At 45.6% G+C, this 17,218-nt stretch overlaps 2 protein-coding genes across 2 annotated transcripts in view; one reads left to right on the forward strand and one right to left on the reverse strand.

Moving 5' to 3' along the window:
• Positions 1 to 89: 89 nt before the first annotated feature.
• SOWAHB (sosondowah ankyrin repeat domain family member B) lies at positions 90 to 4,572 on the reverse strand. Its single transcript, XM_053922599.1, has one exon. The coding sequence runs from the start codon at positions 4,060 to 4,062 to the stop codon at positions 1,699 to 1,701; it is 2,364 nt and encodes a 787-aa protein (XP_053778574.1). The 5' UTR covers positions 4,063 to 4,572; the 3' UTR covers positions 90 to 1,698.
• Positions 4,573 to 12,872: 8,300 nt separating this feature from the next.
• Positions 12,873 to 17,218, forward strand: part of SEPTIN11 (septin 11) — a 105,947-nt gene continuing 101,601 nt past the window's right edge. Inside the window, exon 1 of the mRNA XM_053922600.2 lies at positions 12,873 to 12,891. The gene's annotated coding sequence lies outside the window, so the exon portion shown is untranslated. The remainder of the gene's footprint in view (positions 12,892 to 17,218) is intronic.

The raw sequence follows: 17,218 nt of genomic DNA on the forward strand, positions 1-17,218 counted from the left end.
TTGATATTTTTGTAATTTTTCTTCTTGAAAAACACCCATTTACTAAAGTATTTGCATAGATGTTTATCTTTTATTCTTTTAAATTTTCATCTCTCCTAACCATGGCTCCACACTCTGGGGATGTCCCTCTTTTTTCTTGATTTGATTTGCCAAAGTTTCATCCCTTGTATAGACCTCTTTGGAAAAAACAATACTTAGATTTCTTTATTATGCCTATTTTAATGTTTTTAATACAGAGATATGTTTATTGCAGCAAAATTATAAAGTAAAACTACAAACAAAAAAATATTTGACATTCACTGAGACATAGTTTTGCAAAGAAGAAAGTTAAGAGTCATCAGCATAAATACAATAAGTTATAAAGATTTGTTGACATTTAAATGGGGAGAGGAGATAACCAGAAGAAATACAAAAACACTTTTAAAAGACATCAGCATTGCTACAGCACATGAAAACATTTCCATAAAAAATTCACAAACTCCACTTGGACATTTCACTTTTACACCCTCTTTGAATTTACATTCTGAAATCTTGACAGTCTCATTTCACAGACCCACAAAGTTCAGCCCCAGTCCCATCACAGGCAATAAACAGGAGCACTTCCTGTTAGAGATACAGCACTTCAGGCTAATATTTAATCTTAATTGGCAACAAGTTTAGTGCAAATAAAATTATAGTTAGCAGCTTAAAAAACTCCTGGTGGGGAGGCATTCACCCCTTTATCCTCACTGCTGCCCCAGAGCAAAATCACTTCTCTCCTTTGGTGAGTGTGAGCATTGGCCATTCAAACCTATTGAAGACTATTGTCGATTCCGCTGTTTGTGACACAGGGATCTTCCATGAGAGCTGGTTTCAGTCACTAGGCAAGTGAGTCAACAGTGTTTACATTTGGAAAGTTTACCTTAGGTTGATTTAAGGCCTGAACACCAGTCATAACTGGATCTTACCCAACAGCTTCCCTGACTGTGGAGAAGAGCCCAAAGGAGGCACTAATCACATCATGCATTAGCCTCCAGGAGGTTGAATCTAAAGGAAGACCAGGACAGAGCTGAGGAATCTCTTAAATCAAATTCGGCTCTCAAGTAATAAGTTCATTTCACTGATTTGAATGGGAACAGAGAGAGGCAGAAAGGAAGGAAGGGGGAAAAGAAAAAGAACGAAGGAAGAAAAAGATTTTTAAAAGAATGAAAAAAAGAAAAGAGGAGCCATCTGATTTCAAATCTGGTGCCTTCCACTCTCAGCCAAATTACTCTCCAAATGAACAGACACCAGAATGCAACAGCCAGAGGATTTTGTCTGAGCTCTGTCAATTCCTCGAAGTGCCTCCCTTCTTGTTAGACATCTGTTCCCTCTCTTGCCAAGGCCTGGTACCGCTGCTTCAGAAAACAATGCTGCTCGCTGTGCCCCGATCTGAGGTGCAAGGGAAGAGGAAGAACACATGCTGGGTTTCAGCACCTGACTCTGCCCCTTGTAGAGGTTTCACTGGCCCAAGGACTTGAGCTATCGGAAAGCTTGAAAGATCCCTGAGATCTCGATGTGCTGACAAGAAATCCAGGTAAACACTAGGTAGGCCGTCTCACTTGATCTCTCTCTCTACCAACACCTCAGCAATTTTTCTATTCCCCCTGAATTCTCTCCCTGAGTAAGTAGCTCAAGGAGGAGGGTGCGGTGGCTGCATGCTGGAGAGAGGGGCCCACCTTAGTCACTGTACTCTTCTCTTTCCCTCGGAGTGGGGAGTTTCTCATACTGGTTGGCCAACTTCCATTTGTTGTGCTGACTTTTGAGTAATGCAGCCAAGGAAGTCTTTCGGGTGATACTTCTAGTTATATCCCGGCCCTTGGCCTTCCGGGTAGGGGAAGAGCTTCGGACTAAGGGATAGACAGGAAATATAGGCTTGCCCCGAGGGGCTCCCAGGAGCTGCCATATTTCTCCAGAGGTATTACTAGACAGATACTGCCACGGCTTCTTCCCACTGCTGTCCCGGACATTGACCCGAGAAGCCAACCTTTGCACTAGCAGTTTCATGACTCCCTGGTGGCCATGAATAGCTGCAAGGTGCAGAGGGGTATACCCACAACTGGACTTCACATTTACATCAAGAGCAATTCCCGCTTTCTGGGTGCCCGAGACCAAGTCCTGAAGGGCTCTGAGGTCACCATGTTTGGCTATCCAGTGCAAAGCAGTGTACCCAGTTAAGAAGTCCTTGTGCAGAGCCAGCTGGGGATCCTCCCAGAACAAAGCCAACACCTGAATCCAAGAGCCAGTGGCAAGCTTCACGATCCATTCATGCTCCCTGGCATCTAGAGGGACCAGACACGACTTGTGCTCGGAAGGCCTGTGTGGGACCAAGGCTGCAGGCTCCTGCCTACCCAGGGCCCACAAGCTGTGTAGCCGGCTCTTCTCCGCAACAGCAGCCTTAATGTCAGCAGGGTTAGGTATCAAAGCAGCATCCACCCTGGGGCTGGACGCTGCCACTCCTGCCTTGGAGGGTTTCCTGGACCGTGGTGGGCGCCGAATCCTTTTCAGCAAGTCCTCCTCAAGACACTCCTCATCAGAGGAGGAAGACTTGGCTCTTCCTACCCGAGAGCTCCTCCTGAACGATCTCCTTAACTTGGGAGCTGGCCAGGGCAAAACCCCCTGCGAGTGGCCTACAAAGCCATTAGCCCCTATTGGGACCTGCTGAGAGGTATGCCCATCCTCTCTGTTCCTGAGGCCCTGAGGGCTCCTGCTGGAGCTGACCTCCTTTGGAGAAAGGCAGACAGATGAATTCCTGAGCTTTCTCCAATCTGGGGTGTCCAGGGCACCGTGCAGCCCCTCTTCAGAACCTCCAGGGGACTCTTTGGGCCCACTGCTGCTCTCCTCACTGCTGTGGTTCTCCTGGTCCACAAAGTCGTCCAGTTCTTGGAGGGACAGCTGACAACGAATGCTACGAAAGACTGTCAATGGAGGATTCCCGGGCCAGGATTCCGGAACAACCGGAGAGTGAGAATGGGGGGAAAGGGAGGGGTCTAAAGGCGCCGATTTAGGTTCTGGGACCCAGAATCCCAGCTCCGAGGGGAAGTTGTCTGGCAACACTGACCAGGCTCTGATGGGGCCCTGGTCCCGGGCCTCGGGGATGTGGGGATGTCTGGCCACCCATTCTCGAGTGCGTTGCTGCTGTTGCTGTTGCTGCTGCTGCTGCTCAGAATGATGCAGATCGCCCGGGGTCCACAGCTCCGGCCGATCTGGGGGAGGAGGGCCGGACAAGGCGGCAGGCTGGGAAGCCCCACTCCCAGTCGCCTCGACGGCTGGAGGAGGAGAGAGAGGCTCTGCGGGCACCAGCGCGGGCTCAGCGGGAGCGTCTTCCCGCTCCTGGCTGGGAGCCCCGCGGTCATCTTGGACAGCCGGAGCCGGCGCCTTCTCCTTCCCAGCGGTGGTAGGGTCCGGGAGTACGCAGGGCGGCAGGGGCGGCCGGGGGAGCTCCCCAGGGCGGTTCTGGAGACTTTCCCAGGAGCAGCGGCCCTGCGTCTCCACCGCCGCGCATTTCGTACGGACCTGGGCAGCTTCCGCCGCCGCTGCGGATACCTGCGCCCTGTGACGGGAGTCGAGTCTTAGCCCGCCGCCGCCCGCTGGGAGTCCATTGCAACCTGGATCAGCCGCTAGGGCTGCGGCACCTGCTGGCTCCTCCTCATGCTCCTTTTCGCGCCGCCGCCGCCGCCTAGGCTGCTGCTGCTGCAGCGGCGTCTCCTCTCGGCGCTCGCCTGGCGGGGAGCAGGGCGCAGCTCCACCTGCACGGGCGGCCGAGGGGAGGTCTCCGGGTCGCTGCAGCCCCTCCTCCCCCAAAAGGTCCCTGTACTTCTTCTTAAGTACCACGTACTTGGTGCCGTCGGGGTCCTGGCGCACTGCGGCGACCGAGTTGACAAAGCCCTTGAAGAGCTCGCGGCGGCGCTGGTGCTGGCTGGGGGACGCGTCCGGGTCTCGGAGAAAGCTCTTGAAGTGGCTCACCAAGGCGGTGTTGGTCACTCGGCCCCCCGCCTGGCACAGAAAGTCCAGTAGTGCCTCCTGGCTCAACTCCCGGGCCATCGCCGCCTTGTCGTCCCCTGGTCCCAGGGTGTCTGTGTCTCGCCTTCCCTGCGCTCTCCCCTGCCGGCCGAAACCTTGGCCTGTCGAGTGTCACCTGCACCCGGGGCGGCGCCACCCACCTCCATCAGCCGCGGTGGTTGGCGCGGCTTGCAGCCCCGGAGCGCGCCCAGTGGGCGGCGGGTCCCTAGGGAAGAAGCCCCCGGGCTGAGCCCCGGCACGCAGCCCCAGGTTGGGGGGAGAAGGCGGCTCCCTGGCCGCCCCTGCGCGACACCGGCCTCTTGCAGTGAGCCCCGGCAGCGAAAGTTCCCGGGATAGGTCGGAGTCGGTTTCACCTGCGCCCTGGCAACGCCTCCTCCCCGACTCAGGGGAAAGGGTCCGACCCGCCTACTCCGGTCCCTCCGCCCTCTGAGGTCTCCGCGACCTGTGCCGCCCATCCCATCTGAGTCAGGCTGGCCAGAGACAGGGCGAGCGCGGGTGGGTGAGGTCGCCAGCAGTCTGGAGCCGGTCACAGACCGCTCTGCAGACGCGCAGTCGCGCCCGACCCGGGAACTGGAAGGCAGGTAAGCGACCGGCCGCTCCTCTGGGTCCCGGCCACGTAGGAAACAAAGCCATGGAAGATCCGTTCCTGCCTTCTCCCCGGGCTGTGTAAGTAATGGCTGAAGTCGATGCATGGGGAAAAGGGTGCATATTAACCAGCATTCTGCGGCCTCTCTACAAGGTGCCTTTCTTTCTTAATGCTGTGGGGTAGTGATTTCAGATCGCCTGGGGTCGGGGGAAACACCCTTTGCATCCCAAACAGGCCTCTGGTGATCTGGGGATACTGCCCAGGTAGCGGCAACGAGGGGTCCAAATACACTGAAGTCTGTACTGAAAAGAAAAACCACTCTGAAGGTTACAGGTTGGTCTCGGCCTTTCCTCCTGCTTTCTGATTGTCTCACGTTAGGTGCAGGAAAAATCAGTCTGATCGTTGATTGCTCCAGCAGCTAAAAAGACCGGTAATTGTGCCTTGACAGTTAAGGTATTTGATGCCCACTGTTGCTTTGTTTTTATTTACTCTAAAATTTGTGAACAAAAGGTATTTTTGTACAGTCTCTTTTGTGTTGGCTTAAGTGAAGTTGTCTTTTTGCTCTGAATGTAAGGTTCCCCCCTCACACCCAAAACGCTAGGCGTGGTACAGATTAGCCTGATTTGACCCCACTACTCCGACCATTAGAATGGCCCTACACTCGAACTCTCCGTGCAGACGCTGCGACTTTCTAATTCGAGTCCATTTGGAGCTGGAGCTATCTTTGTCCTTGGCCTCTTCAAGACAGTAGAGTGGCAGCACTTTTCCTTACAGCTGCTTTCCCCCTTCATTTTGTCCGTTTTGGCCCTGTCCTTTCTTTTATTGAGGTCCTTGAGTTGAGGTCTTGTTTCCATTCCCAAGCTACTTTCATTGTTTGATGGACTCACCTCTGGCTCCATGCCCTCCCCCATTCTTTTCTAAGCTGTCTTCCCATTTCTTTCCGTTGTGACGTCCTTGTTACCCTCAGCTCCCAAAGTGAGGGCAGGTCTATCCCTTGGAATCCTGTCAGCTGTATGTATTTCCAGCGATGAAGTCTGCTTTCTCTTGCTCTGTCATTTGCCACTCTTTCCTATACTCCCCTCGTCTTTTCGATTTCCTTCTTTCTCTGTCATTTCTGATTGTGTTATGAGTCCCTGTCTTTTTTTTTTTTTTTTGGCCAAGGGAAGGTATTGGAAGTATGTTGGCCCCACAATTTCAACATGTTTTAACATAAATCAACCTTAGTGATGGCCACATAGGCCATTAGTTAAGATTTATTTTAAGTCCCCAACAGTAACCTGGTACTTTTCTGTGAATGAATTGGAATCTTCAGCTTTGTTATCAAGGCCAGAAAGGAAAACTGGGAGACATATTTGTCTATTTTTGGCATTTTCTAGATCTAAAACCAGTACCAGGTTGAGAGGGGGATAACGGTTTCCACTGAGATGGAACATTGGCTTCAAGCTTCGAGGAGGGCTATTAAAATAAAGGTTTCGTGTTAGACTTCAGCTTCCTTCTGTGTTTATTTCCTGGCGTTGAGTCTCTGTGGGCCCAAGAGGTGTGACCGCACCTAGGGCAGAAAGGAGTTCAAATGGGAAATTCAGGGAGACGGTTTAGGGTGGCAAGTGGAAGAACCCCCTTTGGTGCTTTTTGAAAGTTTTGGTTAAAAAATAGGGTTTTGTGGCAAGAGGATTTAAAACTTAGAAGACTAGGGAGAAAGGAAGGGTCATCGAGGACGTGGTTGTTGAAATGAGATTATCTTTAGCCGGTGGTGAAATTAGCAGGTCTGGAGCAGAAAGGAGGGGAAGAAAGAAACACATGAAATTGAGAAAAAGAAAAAATGCAGTTACTTTTGATATCTGGGTGCCCAGATGGTTTAGCGTCCAGACCTTCCCTCCTCCATTTTCTCTCTTGGTTGAGGAGACGGCTAATTACAATGCTTTTTACCTCATCTCAGGTAGCATTTTTTGCCTCCCTTAAGTACTGTTCACTGGTTCCTAAAATATTTATGGACTATCCATGTTGCCCTGGCACTACTGAAAATGGATATAAAGAAGAAAACATACTCAAGAACTCACTATTTATTGTGAGCAACTATTGAGAGAAATGGCCCAAACCTGTGTTAAGTAACTTAATAGAGATGTGCACCAGATGCTGGAGAAGTCGAGGGGTGGTGTGTAAAGGAAGAACCCTGGCTCATCTTGGGGAATCAGAATAATTTTCCAATAAGAGACAACTTTGAGTAGAAGAGGTGAGGAAAAGGCAGAGGAAACAGTGGTGCAAAAGCACAAAGATCTGGCTCAGCACAGTGTACCCGGGAAACTAACTGCAAATACATCTACTTGGCTTTAAAGAAGAGGTTGTGTGTGGATGTGCTGGAAAGGAGACTGCAGAGTGGGAGGAAGTCTGAAGATAAAGAAGGGGAGGAGCCAGGAGAGGAGCCTTTGAAGAATTTTGGGGGGGCAGTGACCTGACCAGACTGGTACTTTAGGAAGATCATCCTGGAAGTTCGTGCTGGTTTGGAATCATGACCCACATTAATGAGTTCAAAAAGCACATTGTAGAAAAATAGTGTATTTAACCAAATCTAAGACAGCATTGATTGTATGGTACATATTGGGTTCAGAGATGATAAAATATTAAAAAAATAGATGTCTCTTAAAAGTAGAAGAAATACAGCATGTTAAATAATACCATATTTTTAGAGAAAAAACTATGTGTGTTTGTGTGGGAGAGAGAGAGAGAAAGAAAGATTTGAGGACTGGATTAGGGTGACTTTAACCTTTTTTTTTTAATAGACTTATAAACTCTTTGGCTATTTTGCATTGAGAGCATGTTACTTTTTTAGCTTGAAAAAGACACTAAAAAATAAAAGATGTAAATGATTAACAATGACAAATAAAAAACATTATCAGATCTTTAGGCTGGATGAGCAAGACGAAGCTGTTGTCAGGGAGAACGGTCCAGAAATTATTGAAAATATTCAGAAAAGAGATGCAAAGGTGTGAGTTCAGCAGTGTCAGAGAAAGGGGTATGAGCAGATCGAAGAGATCCTTAGTGGGTGAATTCAACAGGATTTGGAGCCAGAGGAGCCCAGCGGTGGTGAGAAACAAGCTTGGCTTCTCTCCTATGTCTAGCCTGAGCTGCTGCACAGATGATTGTTACCAACTACATGTATAGAAAATATAAACAAAAGAGTCAGTTTGGGAAATGGGAAAGATAATAAATTCAGTTTGGGGCATATTAAATTTGAGGTGCCTATAGGCCATCAAAACAGGAATGTCTAAAAGGCCATATAGGTTTGAGACTCCAAGAATGTATGACATTAACATATACAAATGGCCCTTTAAGCCACAGGCAATGGTAAAATTGCTTAGAAAGAGATATGCAGACAGTGGCAAGGGAAGGGGGTGGAGGGTGAATCTACATTTACCAAAGAGAAAGAGGAAAAGAAACCTGTTAGGGAGACTTAGGACCAGCTGGAGCAAAAGAGGAACCCCACCGAGCAGAGCCTCCCAGAACAGAGGCAGAAGGAGGAACAGCTTTCTAGAAAGGATACCAAGTTAGATAAGAAGTGAAATATGACCATAGCCTGTTGAGTCACTGAGACCTGGTCTGGAACAGTTTCAGAAGAGGGGTGAAGACCCAAGTCAGGTTGCAGAAGGGTGAGGAGTGAGTGGGATTAGAGTAGGGTGAGAAAGACTTAACCGTGAAAGGAAAGAGAAAAGAGGATTCTAGATAAGGAGACTATCAGATCCTGTCACCTAAGATTTATTTATTTATTTGGTAGTTGTTACAAGAGATATGATCATGTGGATGTGCTGACGGAAGAAAGCCAGGAAAAGATAAGTTGACGACCTAGAGGAGAGAGTAAATAATTAATGAAACAGGGCTTGGGGGTGGGGCTGAAGTCCAGAGTTCAGGTTGAGGGGTTCTCTGGGACAGGACAGGGGAGAGCCATTTTTTCCCCATTGAGAAGAGAAAGGACTATTGCATGAATCAGAGGGCTAAGAGACTGGGAGACAAGGCGTGAGGATGTCTTGTTGGGGTTGAAAAGCAGGTAGGTGAGAGTAAGGGGATATAGAATGGTAAGGTAGATATTGTGAGCAGAACATCAAATATTCTTAAGTCTTGGGGCTTAAGGTCTCCTCAATGGAATAGTTTGGAGATGATGACAGGATTTGGAGTGTGACCACGTGGATAAAGCATTGGTGGAGTGAGAAGCATTGGAGGTGATAACACCATGGAAATATGGGAGGGGTGTTGAGTCTTGCACAGGGAAACTGAAGTCATCTAGGATGGAGAGGACACCAAGAATCATCTGTGTGAGTCCTTAGTATTTTGGCATGAATAACATAGGTGGCATTTTGCCAGGAGTACTTGCTCTGCTGTCATCAACAGACACTCAGCAAACTGTAATACAATGACTTAAACACATGTGTCAAATTCCAGATCACTCTCCTCTATCTGATTCTCAGATCAAGTATGCAAAGAGTGTAGAACAGAGATCATTACCTTGCAGAAAGTGGCTGTCCTTCCTATTAATATGTATGTACTTCTTGTAAGATGTATTTTGATGTGCTTATTCTTTGCTTTTAGTTCAAGCTTCTACTGTGAATGTAGAGTGACATCTTGACCCAGGAAGGTGACCTGCCCATTGTCAATCATCCAGGTAGGTGATGGACTATAGAAAGGCAGGAGAGAAAGGTGGGCACTCACCCACCCTCTGTCTTTCTTTCCCTATCTCTATTTCTATCCCCTTCTCCGCCTTTTCCTCCTATTCCCCGCCCCCCCTTTCCCTCTCTCTCTCTGGATTTCTACAAGTCTGGGTACTCCTCAGGGCACTCTGAAGTAACAAGGGGAAGGCATTCTCTGGTGAAGATGACAGCTCTAATTTATAAACCAGATAATCTAATGATAGAGGACTCTCTCTGTGTAATTCCCTTCTTCTGTACTAAGCCAGCGTTCCTTCTTTTTCTTTCTTTCTTTCTTTCTTTCTTTCTTTCTTTCTTTCTTTCTTTCTTTCTTTCTTCCTTTCTTTCTTTCTTTCTTTCTTTCTTTCTTTCTTTCTTTCTTTCTTTCTTTCTTTCTTTCTTTTCCTCCCTTCCTTCCTTCCTTCCTTCGTTGCTTCCTTCCTTCCTTCTTTTTCTTTCTCTCTCCAAAAGTATTTATTAAGTGCCTACCATGGGTATGCACTTTTCCGGGGCTGAATACACAGTGGTTAAACCAAACAGACAAAATACTTTTCTTTCAGGGAACTTACATTCCAGTGGAGGATGAACAGATAATAAACATAAAAGTAAACAAGAAAATATTACTAGATAAGTGATGAGATACAAAAGTTAACTGTTATGGTAGAGACTGACTAGGGAGCTACTCTAGCAAGCATGGACAGAGAAGGCCTCTCTTAGAAGACAGCAACAAGCAGACACCTCAGCGGTGAGGAGGAGATAGCTGTGTAAAGATGGAGAAGAGGGGAGAAGACGGGGAAAGCCATTCCGGAAAGAGAGAATCAGTAATATTACATCAGAAATCAGCATGATGTGTTGAAGGAACAGAAAGAAAACCAGGGGCTAAGCTGAAGCATACTGAGAGAGAGAGACAGACAGACAGACAGACAGAGAGACAGAGAGTACTTGGCATGAGAAGTCAAACCAGCGAGAAGGGTCTGGATCTTGTAAAGTCTGTTAGGGTTTGGGTTTTAGTCTGAGTGTGATGAGAAGCTATTGGAATTTTACAAGCAAGAGAGTGATGTGATTTATGTATTAAACAGATCTGTGGATGTTGTGAGAGCAAATTAAAGGGGATGCTATCGAGTAGAAGAAGCAGAAAATCCAGTTGGGAGACTATTACAGAGTTCCAGGGAGAGATGATGGCAGCTTGAAATAGCAAGGCTTTGGGTGTAGAGAAGGATTGAGACTTGGAAAATGTCCTGTAGATGGAACCTAGAGAAGTGTGGCGGGTTGGGTATACATTTACCAAGATGGGGGGTACGGAGGTGAGACCTCGTTTGTGGCCAGGAAGTCAAGCATTGGCTTTGGGAAAGGTGAAGTTGAGGATGACCATTAGACACCTAAGTAATGATCTAGAGCAGGCAGTTGCTCAGGGGCAAAGTCAAGGCTGGAGATAAACATGTGAGAGTTTTGGGCATTGGGACAGTATTTTAAAGCTAAGGGATTAGATGAATTTATTGGTGAAGGGAATGTAGAAAGAAAAGAAAAATGTTTCATGACGAGCCCCAAGATTAGAGGTCCAAGCTTTAGCAGTAGCTCGCTTAAATAGCATAACTTGTCTCAGCTGTGTTATAGCAATGAGAGGAATTGGAATCTCCGTGTCTGTGCCCCTAGGGCCAGTCTGCTGATTGTGGCTGCGGCAGACACTCGAGTGAGAGACACCCAGAGTTCATTCCAGGGTCTGGAGTAAGGTCCACCTATGCCCTCTCAAGCACAAAGTCTCTCTCCATTGCCAACTTTACCAGGTATAGGTTTAAATTTGTTAAACAAGTTAGCAGATTTCTCCATGTATACCTTGATTTTACAAATAGGAAAACCCAGTTTCAGAGCTTAGTGTCTTGTGGAATTCATGCTCAAATTAAACTGACCTAAATCTAGCGCTTCGTACCAGAGTCGTCATCTATCTCAGCTCTCTGGAGTATTTGATCCCAGCTGACCCTTTTCTCCACTTGAAGAGTCTGTCTTGGCTTCCACAACCATTGGTCTTTTTCCCAGTCCTATCTCCCTGCTCCAACTCTGAGTCTCTTCTGCTAATGCACTCTTCTTTCCACATCATTTACTCATTCTCTGGATTCTACCTGAGTAACATTGTCTCTTCCCAATGCAATTACCACCTGTGTTATCATGATGCCTAAATCTCTATGCAAAGCACCCCCCACCCCCAAAATGCACTAAGTTTCAAGCAGCCTAGTTTTGTCTCTGCCCCTAACTAGCTCTTTCAACTTGGCCACTTTGCAAACCCTCTGCCTACTCTTTCATAACTTAAGTGGCAGAGGCAGGCTTCTCACCCAGGCAGTGTTCATCTGCAGTGAGCAGCATTCAGTCCCTGGTCTGCTCTTCCCGTTGTCCTTTGAAGACCCCAGCCCCCAGGCTGCTTTCTCACCTTAGCCCCATGTCACTTCTGCCTCTTCTGGGTTTACTGCCATCGCCTCTCTCCCTTGAACCTTCAACCTCTTTCTCTCTTCACCCCCAAAGGCTGAACCAAAATGAACAAACACAAGGACTTTGCTTTGAACCTGCCCTCTTTCATTCACTGCCTTAGCTCATCTTCATTATTCCTGCATCATCACCTCGCCCCTGAGACCTTTCCTGACTCTGTTCAGTAATCAACTTCTTGCCTCCAGGCACTCTATTTGGGGAAAGTTAAGTTTAAGATGCCCATTAGATATTTAAGTAGAAATTGCAAGTGGACAATTGGATATACAATTCTGGAGCTGAACTGTCACAGCACCTAAGAGTCCACTATTAAATTTAACTTACTTATTTGTTTTTGTGTGTGTGACCCCCCTCAACCAGAATGCAGACTCCGTGAGGGCCAGGACTGGGTCCATCCTGATCACCATCAGCAAAGAGTTAGTTGTGAGAGGGCTCGAATAACAAAGTGTGTTCGTGTCCTGGGGCCGCTGTAGTGCATTATCTTACCCTCGGTGGCTTTAAATAACAGAAAGTTATTCTCTCACTGTTCAGGAGGCTAGACATTGGAAATCAAGGTGTTGCCTTGACTGCTATAACTCAGATAAAAACCTCTGGGTGGTTGCCTCTTGCACACGCCCTGACCGGCATATATGCCCTGACCAGGAATCGAACTGGTGACCTTTCACTTTGCTGGACAATGCCCAACTGAGCTACATGGGTTAGGTATCCATTCTGTTTTTAAACTACATAATCTTACCATGTTCATGATTAGCAGTACTTTTAGAATTACTTATTTTTCCCTGATAATTTCTATTTATGTTTGTGTTTACAAAGTACATTAGTATAGTAGTCCATGCATATAATTTTAAATAAACAAATGCCCTGGGCTACTTGTCACTCCCTAAGCCTGTTCCATTTTTTCCTATAGCTTTGTGCTTTTGTTAGTCATTTTCTCAGCCTCGTTTCTCCTTTCTCCATTTGGCAGAATCCTAGTGATTGTTCAAGCCTTACCAACATCCAGAGGCACAAATGATCACTTTCTCTTCCTTTAGGACAACCTTATTATGGCGCGTCTCACCCTGGGTCCCACTTGTCTTGGTAGCATCTCCCCTGAGGGATTGGCTGAGATTCCAGAGGGTAAGGATAATTCTTCGTCATCGTTTTGTCCCTGATGGCATGCAGTTGCAAGTGTTAAATGAATTTACCCATCTCACAACATCCAATGTTCTAAATTTCAAACCAATGTGAGACATACAGAAACATATGAGACAACATGAGAAATGAAGGAACAAGAAACAGAGGGCTATGGATTTAAAGCAAGACTCTTAGTTTCATATACAGCATCTTCTAAGATACAGTATGGCCTGTAGGTCCTCCTGTATTTAACAAACACACATCTTCCTTCACTACATGTGAAGGTTGTGTAATTCCACCGATTTTCATTTTTGCATTCAGCTGAGGGATACGTAGTACCCTCCTAAATGCATTGTTAACATTTAATATTTATAAACTGCAATTGGCACCCATCTAAAGAGTGCTAAGGATTTTAATTTAGCACTCTCCTAAAAAGCCTGGCAGACACAAAAATGCTCCGCAAGTGCGCGCATGCAGATGATTGGATGTCTCCCAAATTTCAAAAGGCCAATTTCTTATCGAGTATCATCACTATTATAATGAGGTATTGGAGGTTCTGATTACTAGTCTTTTTACTTATTCATTGTGTCTTAGTTTTTATCATTATCAGTTTGTTCTGGGTTCATTAATTTGTTGGTGTCTTAGCAGGAACGTTTTAGACGTGGGCTCCGGAGACCCCACATCTTCCATGTTAAATCGGTATGAACTTGAGCAAGGTATTTAATAATTCTGAGCCTCAGTTTTTCCATCTCAAAATGGCAGTGGGTGGCAGAGGCACTTCTCTCATTTGGTTTGATGTGGGCAACCATTGAGTTAATGTGTGCTAAGTGATTTCATCGATGGTACTTAGACAAGGTGCTGGCACATAGTACAAGGTTAGATGAGGATTTGGTTCAGCTAAGCATGACAGAAAACCAAGATAACAGTCCTATTAAGATAGAAGTGTATTTCTTCACACAAATCCATGGGCAGCCCAGAGTTGGTATGCCAGTCTGCGATACACCTCACATCTCGTTGTTCGCCGCTTCTCAGAGTAGGACTGCCATTGGATGGTCTGGATGGCCGTTCTGGCACCAGCCATCACCATCTGCCTTCCAGCCAGCAGGAAGGAAGAATGGCAAGGGGAAGGGCACACACCCTCTCCAAGGACTCTCCTCGGAAGCATATACGACACTTCTTTTGTGCCATTGACCAGAACTTGATCACATGGCCACATCTAGCTGTAAGGACAGGCTGGGTATAAAACCTTTACTTTGTATAGGTATGACTCCAACTAAAAAAGGGGGACATTCATTATTACAGAACTGGGCTAATCAGCTGGAACAGTATTGGCCTTTGGGGCAGGACAAATCTTTATTGGATGAGACTTTCTGCACATTTCAGGACACTTACGCCTCCAGGCCCCAGACACTCCCTAAATGCCAGTAGGACCCAACTGTATCAACCCAGTGCTCCCGCACATTTACAGTTACGCTTAGGAGGCAGCACTGCCCTTAAAGCCGAGGCTCCTGTGGCGGGCATTTCTCAGCCCGTGCAGCAGCACATGCCCTTGTAGGGAAACACTGCTTCCCACAGCCAGAGGTTAGACAGCCATCTGCTCACGAGGAGACAGGCCAGCCTCCGACTCAGGCCAGGCCACATAAAATCCTTTCCCAGGTTTTAAACAATTGGAACGAGGGAGGAAATTTTCATTTCCTCATGGGAGAGACATAAGATCTAGTGCTGTTCATCTACTATTGATGAGAATGCAAATGGTGCTGCTGCTCTGAAAAGCAGCCTGGCAACTCTCCAAAAGGCTAAATATAGAGATACCATATGGCAAAGCAACTCCGCTCCTACTCACACATCCGGGAGATGTAAAAAAACACGTTCGCATAAAAACTTGTCTGTGAATACTTACAGCAGCATTATTCATAATAGCCAAAAAGTGGAGACAGTCCAAGTGTCCACCAGCTGACAAAGGGATGAATACAATGTGCCAAATCTCTAATGGAATATTATTTGGCGATAAACAGGAATGGAGTACTGGTAAATGCTACAATATGGACGAACCTTGAAAATATTATGCTAGGTGAAAGAAACCAGTCTCAAATGGCCATGTATTACATGATTCCATTTATCAATATATGAAATGTGCAGAATAAGCAAATCCATAGAGATAGGAAGTAGATTACTGTTGGCTGGGCAGAGATGCAGGTAGGGAGAGACTGCTAATGATATGGGAAGACTGAGTTCAATTACATGGCCAGTGATGTAATCAATCATACCTCTGTAATGAAACCTTGATTAAAACTCTGTAAGGAGGCTCAGAGAGATTCCTGGTTGGTGAATACATCAGTGTACTGAGAGGGTGGCACACGCTCCCAGGCCTTCTGCATTCCAGACCTCACCTTATGTGTCTCTCCCGTTTGGCTGTTCCTGACTGGTACCCTTTATAATAAAATAGGAATTAAAAGTATAGTGCTGTCTGAGTTCTATGAGTCACCTATTTGGTGTTGGAGAATTGTTAGAGTACCCTGGGGAAGGTAGCATTTGCTAAATGGGACATTATCTAAAAAGTTTGAGAACACTACTGTGCAAGATACTACTTAGGACAAAAGTATCCAATCTTGAATATAGATAGAAGGTAACAAGCAACAGTGCTACTTTGAAACACTTCTTAAAGTGAGAGATAAAGTATTGATGTTTTTAGAGTTGAATTGTACTTTATAATATGAATGTTTACTAAGCGTACTTTTCAAAAGATACTTTTCTCTTATCGACCTTTTCAATGACAGTGAGGCTCTTTCACGCAAAATTATTCCGGGGTAGATATGCCTGTTGGTGAAAGGATGAAGTGAGAGGCTCTCTTTCAGCCGAATGATTATATATGTTTCCATTAGGAGATTATCTCCCTGGATTTTGAAACAAAACAGCTGCTGCTATCCAAATATGTATAAATGGTGCTATAAATGTAACACATTATATTTCTTTCAATATATATTTTTATTACATTGATTCTTTTGGAAAAGTTGATTCTTTCCGTACTTGCTCTGCACCCTCCTCTCCTCTTTGGTCTCCACCTTTCGTACAGTCCACTCCCAGGGAGGAAGAAGGGCCTTTTTGGAAACTATGTATACAAGGGCAGAAATACTCAAGACTTTAAAGGGACAAGAAGCAGTCCACTAGAAAAAAATCCCATCACTGCAAGAAGGTGGGAATAAAGGCTGATCCGATGACGGTGAATAGGGAAAAGAAGGGCCAAACTGTCAGACCTGGACAAGGACAAAGCTTCCGAGCAATTCGTGGGGCAGAATGTAAAATAAATATTGGTAAAATGAACATAAATAATGAGAGCATTTTTTAAGCAACTGCAAAAACAATAAAGAAAATAACTGGTCAATGTGTATGGATATAGAATTTTCCTTATGAAGAATCGTATCATATGTGTGACTGCTTTAATTATTAAATCAGAATCTCCACATGTGGCATTAATTCATAAGTTAAAATTTTATTTATTTATTTATTTATGTTTTATTGTTGTTCAAGTATATTTGTCTCCATTTTCACCCCACCACGGCCCCCCACCATACCCATCCCCACCTCCCACCCTCAAGCCCACCCCGTTTGGCTTTGTCTGTGTGTCCTTCATACATGTTCCTTGATGCCCCCCACCCCCATTACCCCCTATTATCCTTCTCCCTCCTCTTCTCTGATAACTGTCACTTTGTTCTTTATTTCAATGTCTCTGGTTGTATTTTGCTTGCTTGTTTTGTTTTGTTGATTAGGATCCACTTATACATGAGATCATATGGTATTTCTCTTTCACCTCCTGGCTTTTTCACTTAGTATAATGCTCTCCAGCTCCATCCATGCTGTTGAGAAGGGTGGGAGTTCCTTCTTTCTTTCTGCTACATAGTATAAAATTTTAATAAAAGATTTGTTTCTCCCACTAAACATAAGCAATGGTTTTACTGTTATTTAAAATGAGAATACTTCATTGAATTAGTTCAAATCATGACAAAAATGATGTAATGACTTTTTTCTCATTTTAAAAGATTGCAATTACAGTATTATCATCGGTCTTTATGGACTGTCTTTTGGGCTGGAAAAAATGCCTTACATTAGATTCCTAATATTTTAAAACTCCAGGAGTCTCTGTTAGTAGTACCTTAAGGAAATGGTGAACATGAATAAAACTATGCAGACAACTTTTAGTTTGCTAATTGAATAACACTTTAGTTCATCCAAAGTGGTTCCTCGAGACTATAACAAGTATTTCATTTATTTTTAATTGCTAATCTAATTTCAGCTGTAACACTTTTATTTAGGAAGTGGCTTCATAGGAGAA

This window comes from Desmodus rotundus, chromosome 4 (genome assembly GCF_022682495.2).
Source record: "Desmodus rotundus isolate HL8 chromosome 4, HLdesRot8A.1, whole genome shotgun sequence".
Classification (NCBI taxonomy): Eukaryota; Metazoa; Chordata; class Mammalia; order Chiroptera; family Phyllostomidae; genus Desmodus; species Desmodus rotundus.

Coding starts and splice junctions, on each gene's coding strand:
- SOWAHB (XM_053922599.1), bottom strand. CDS start 4,062: ATGGCCCGGGAGTTGAGCCAGGAGGCACTACTGGACTTTCTGTGCCAG.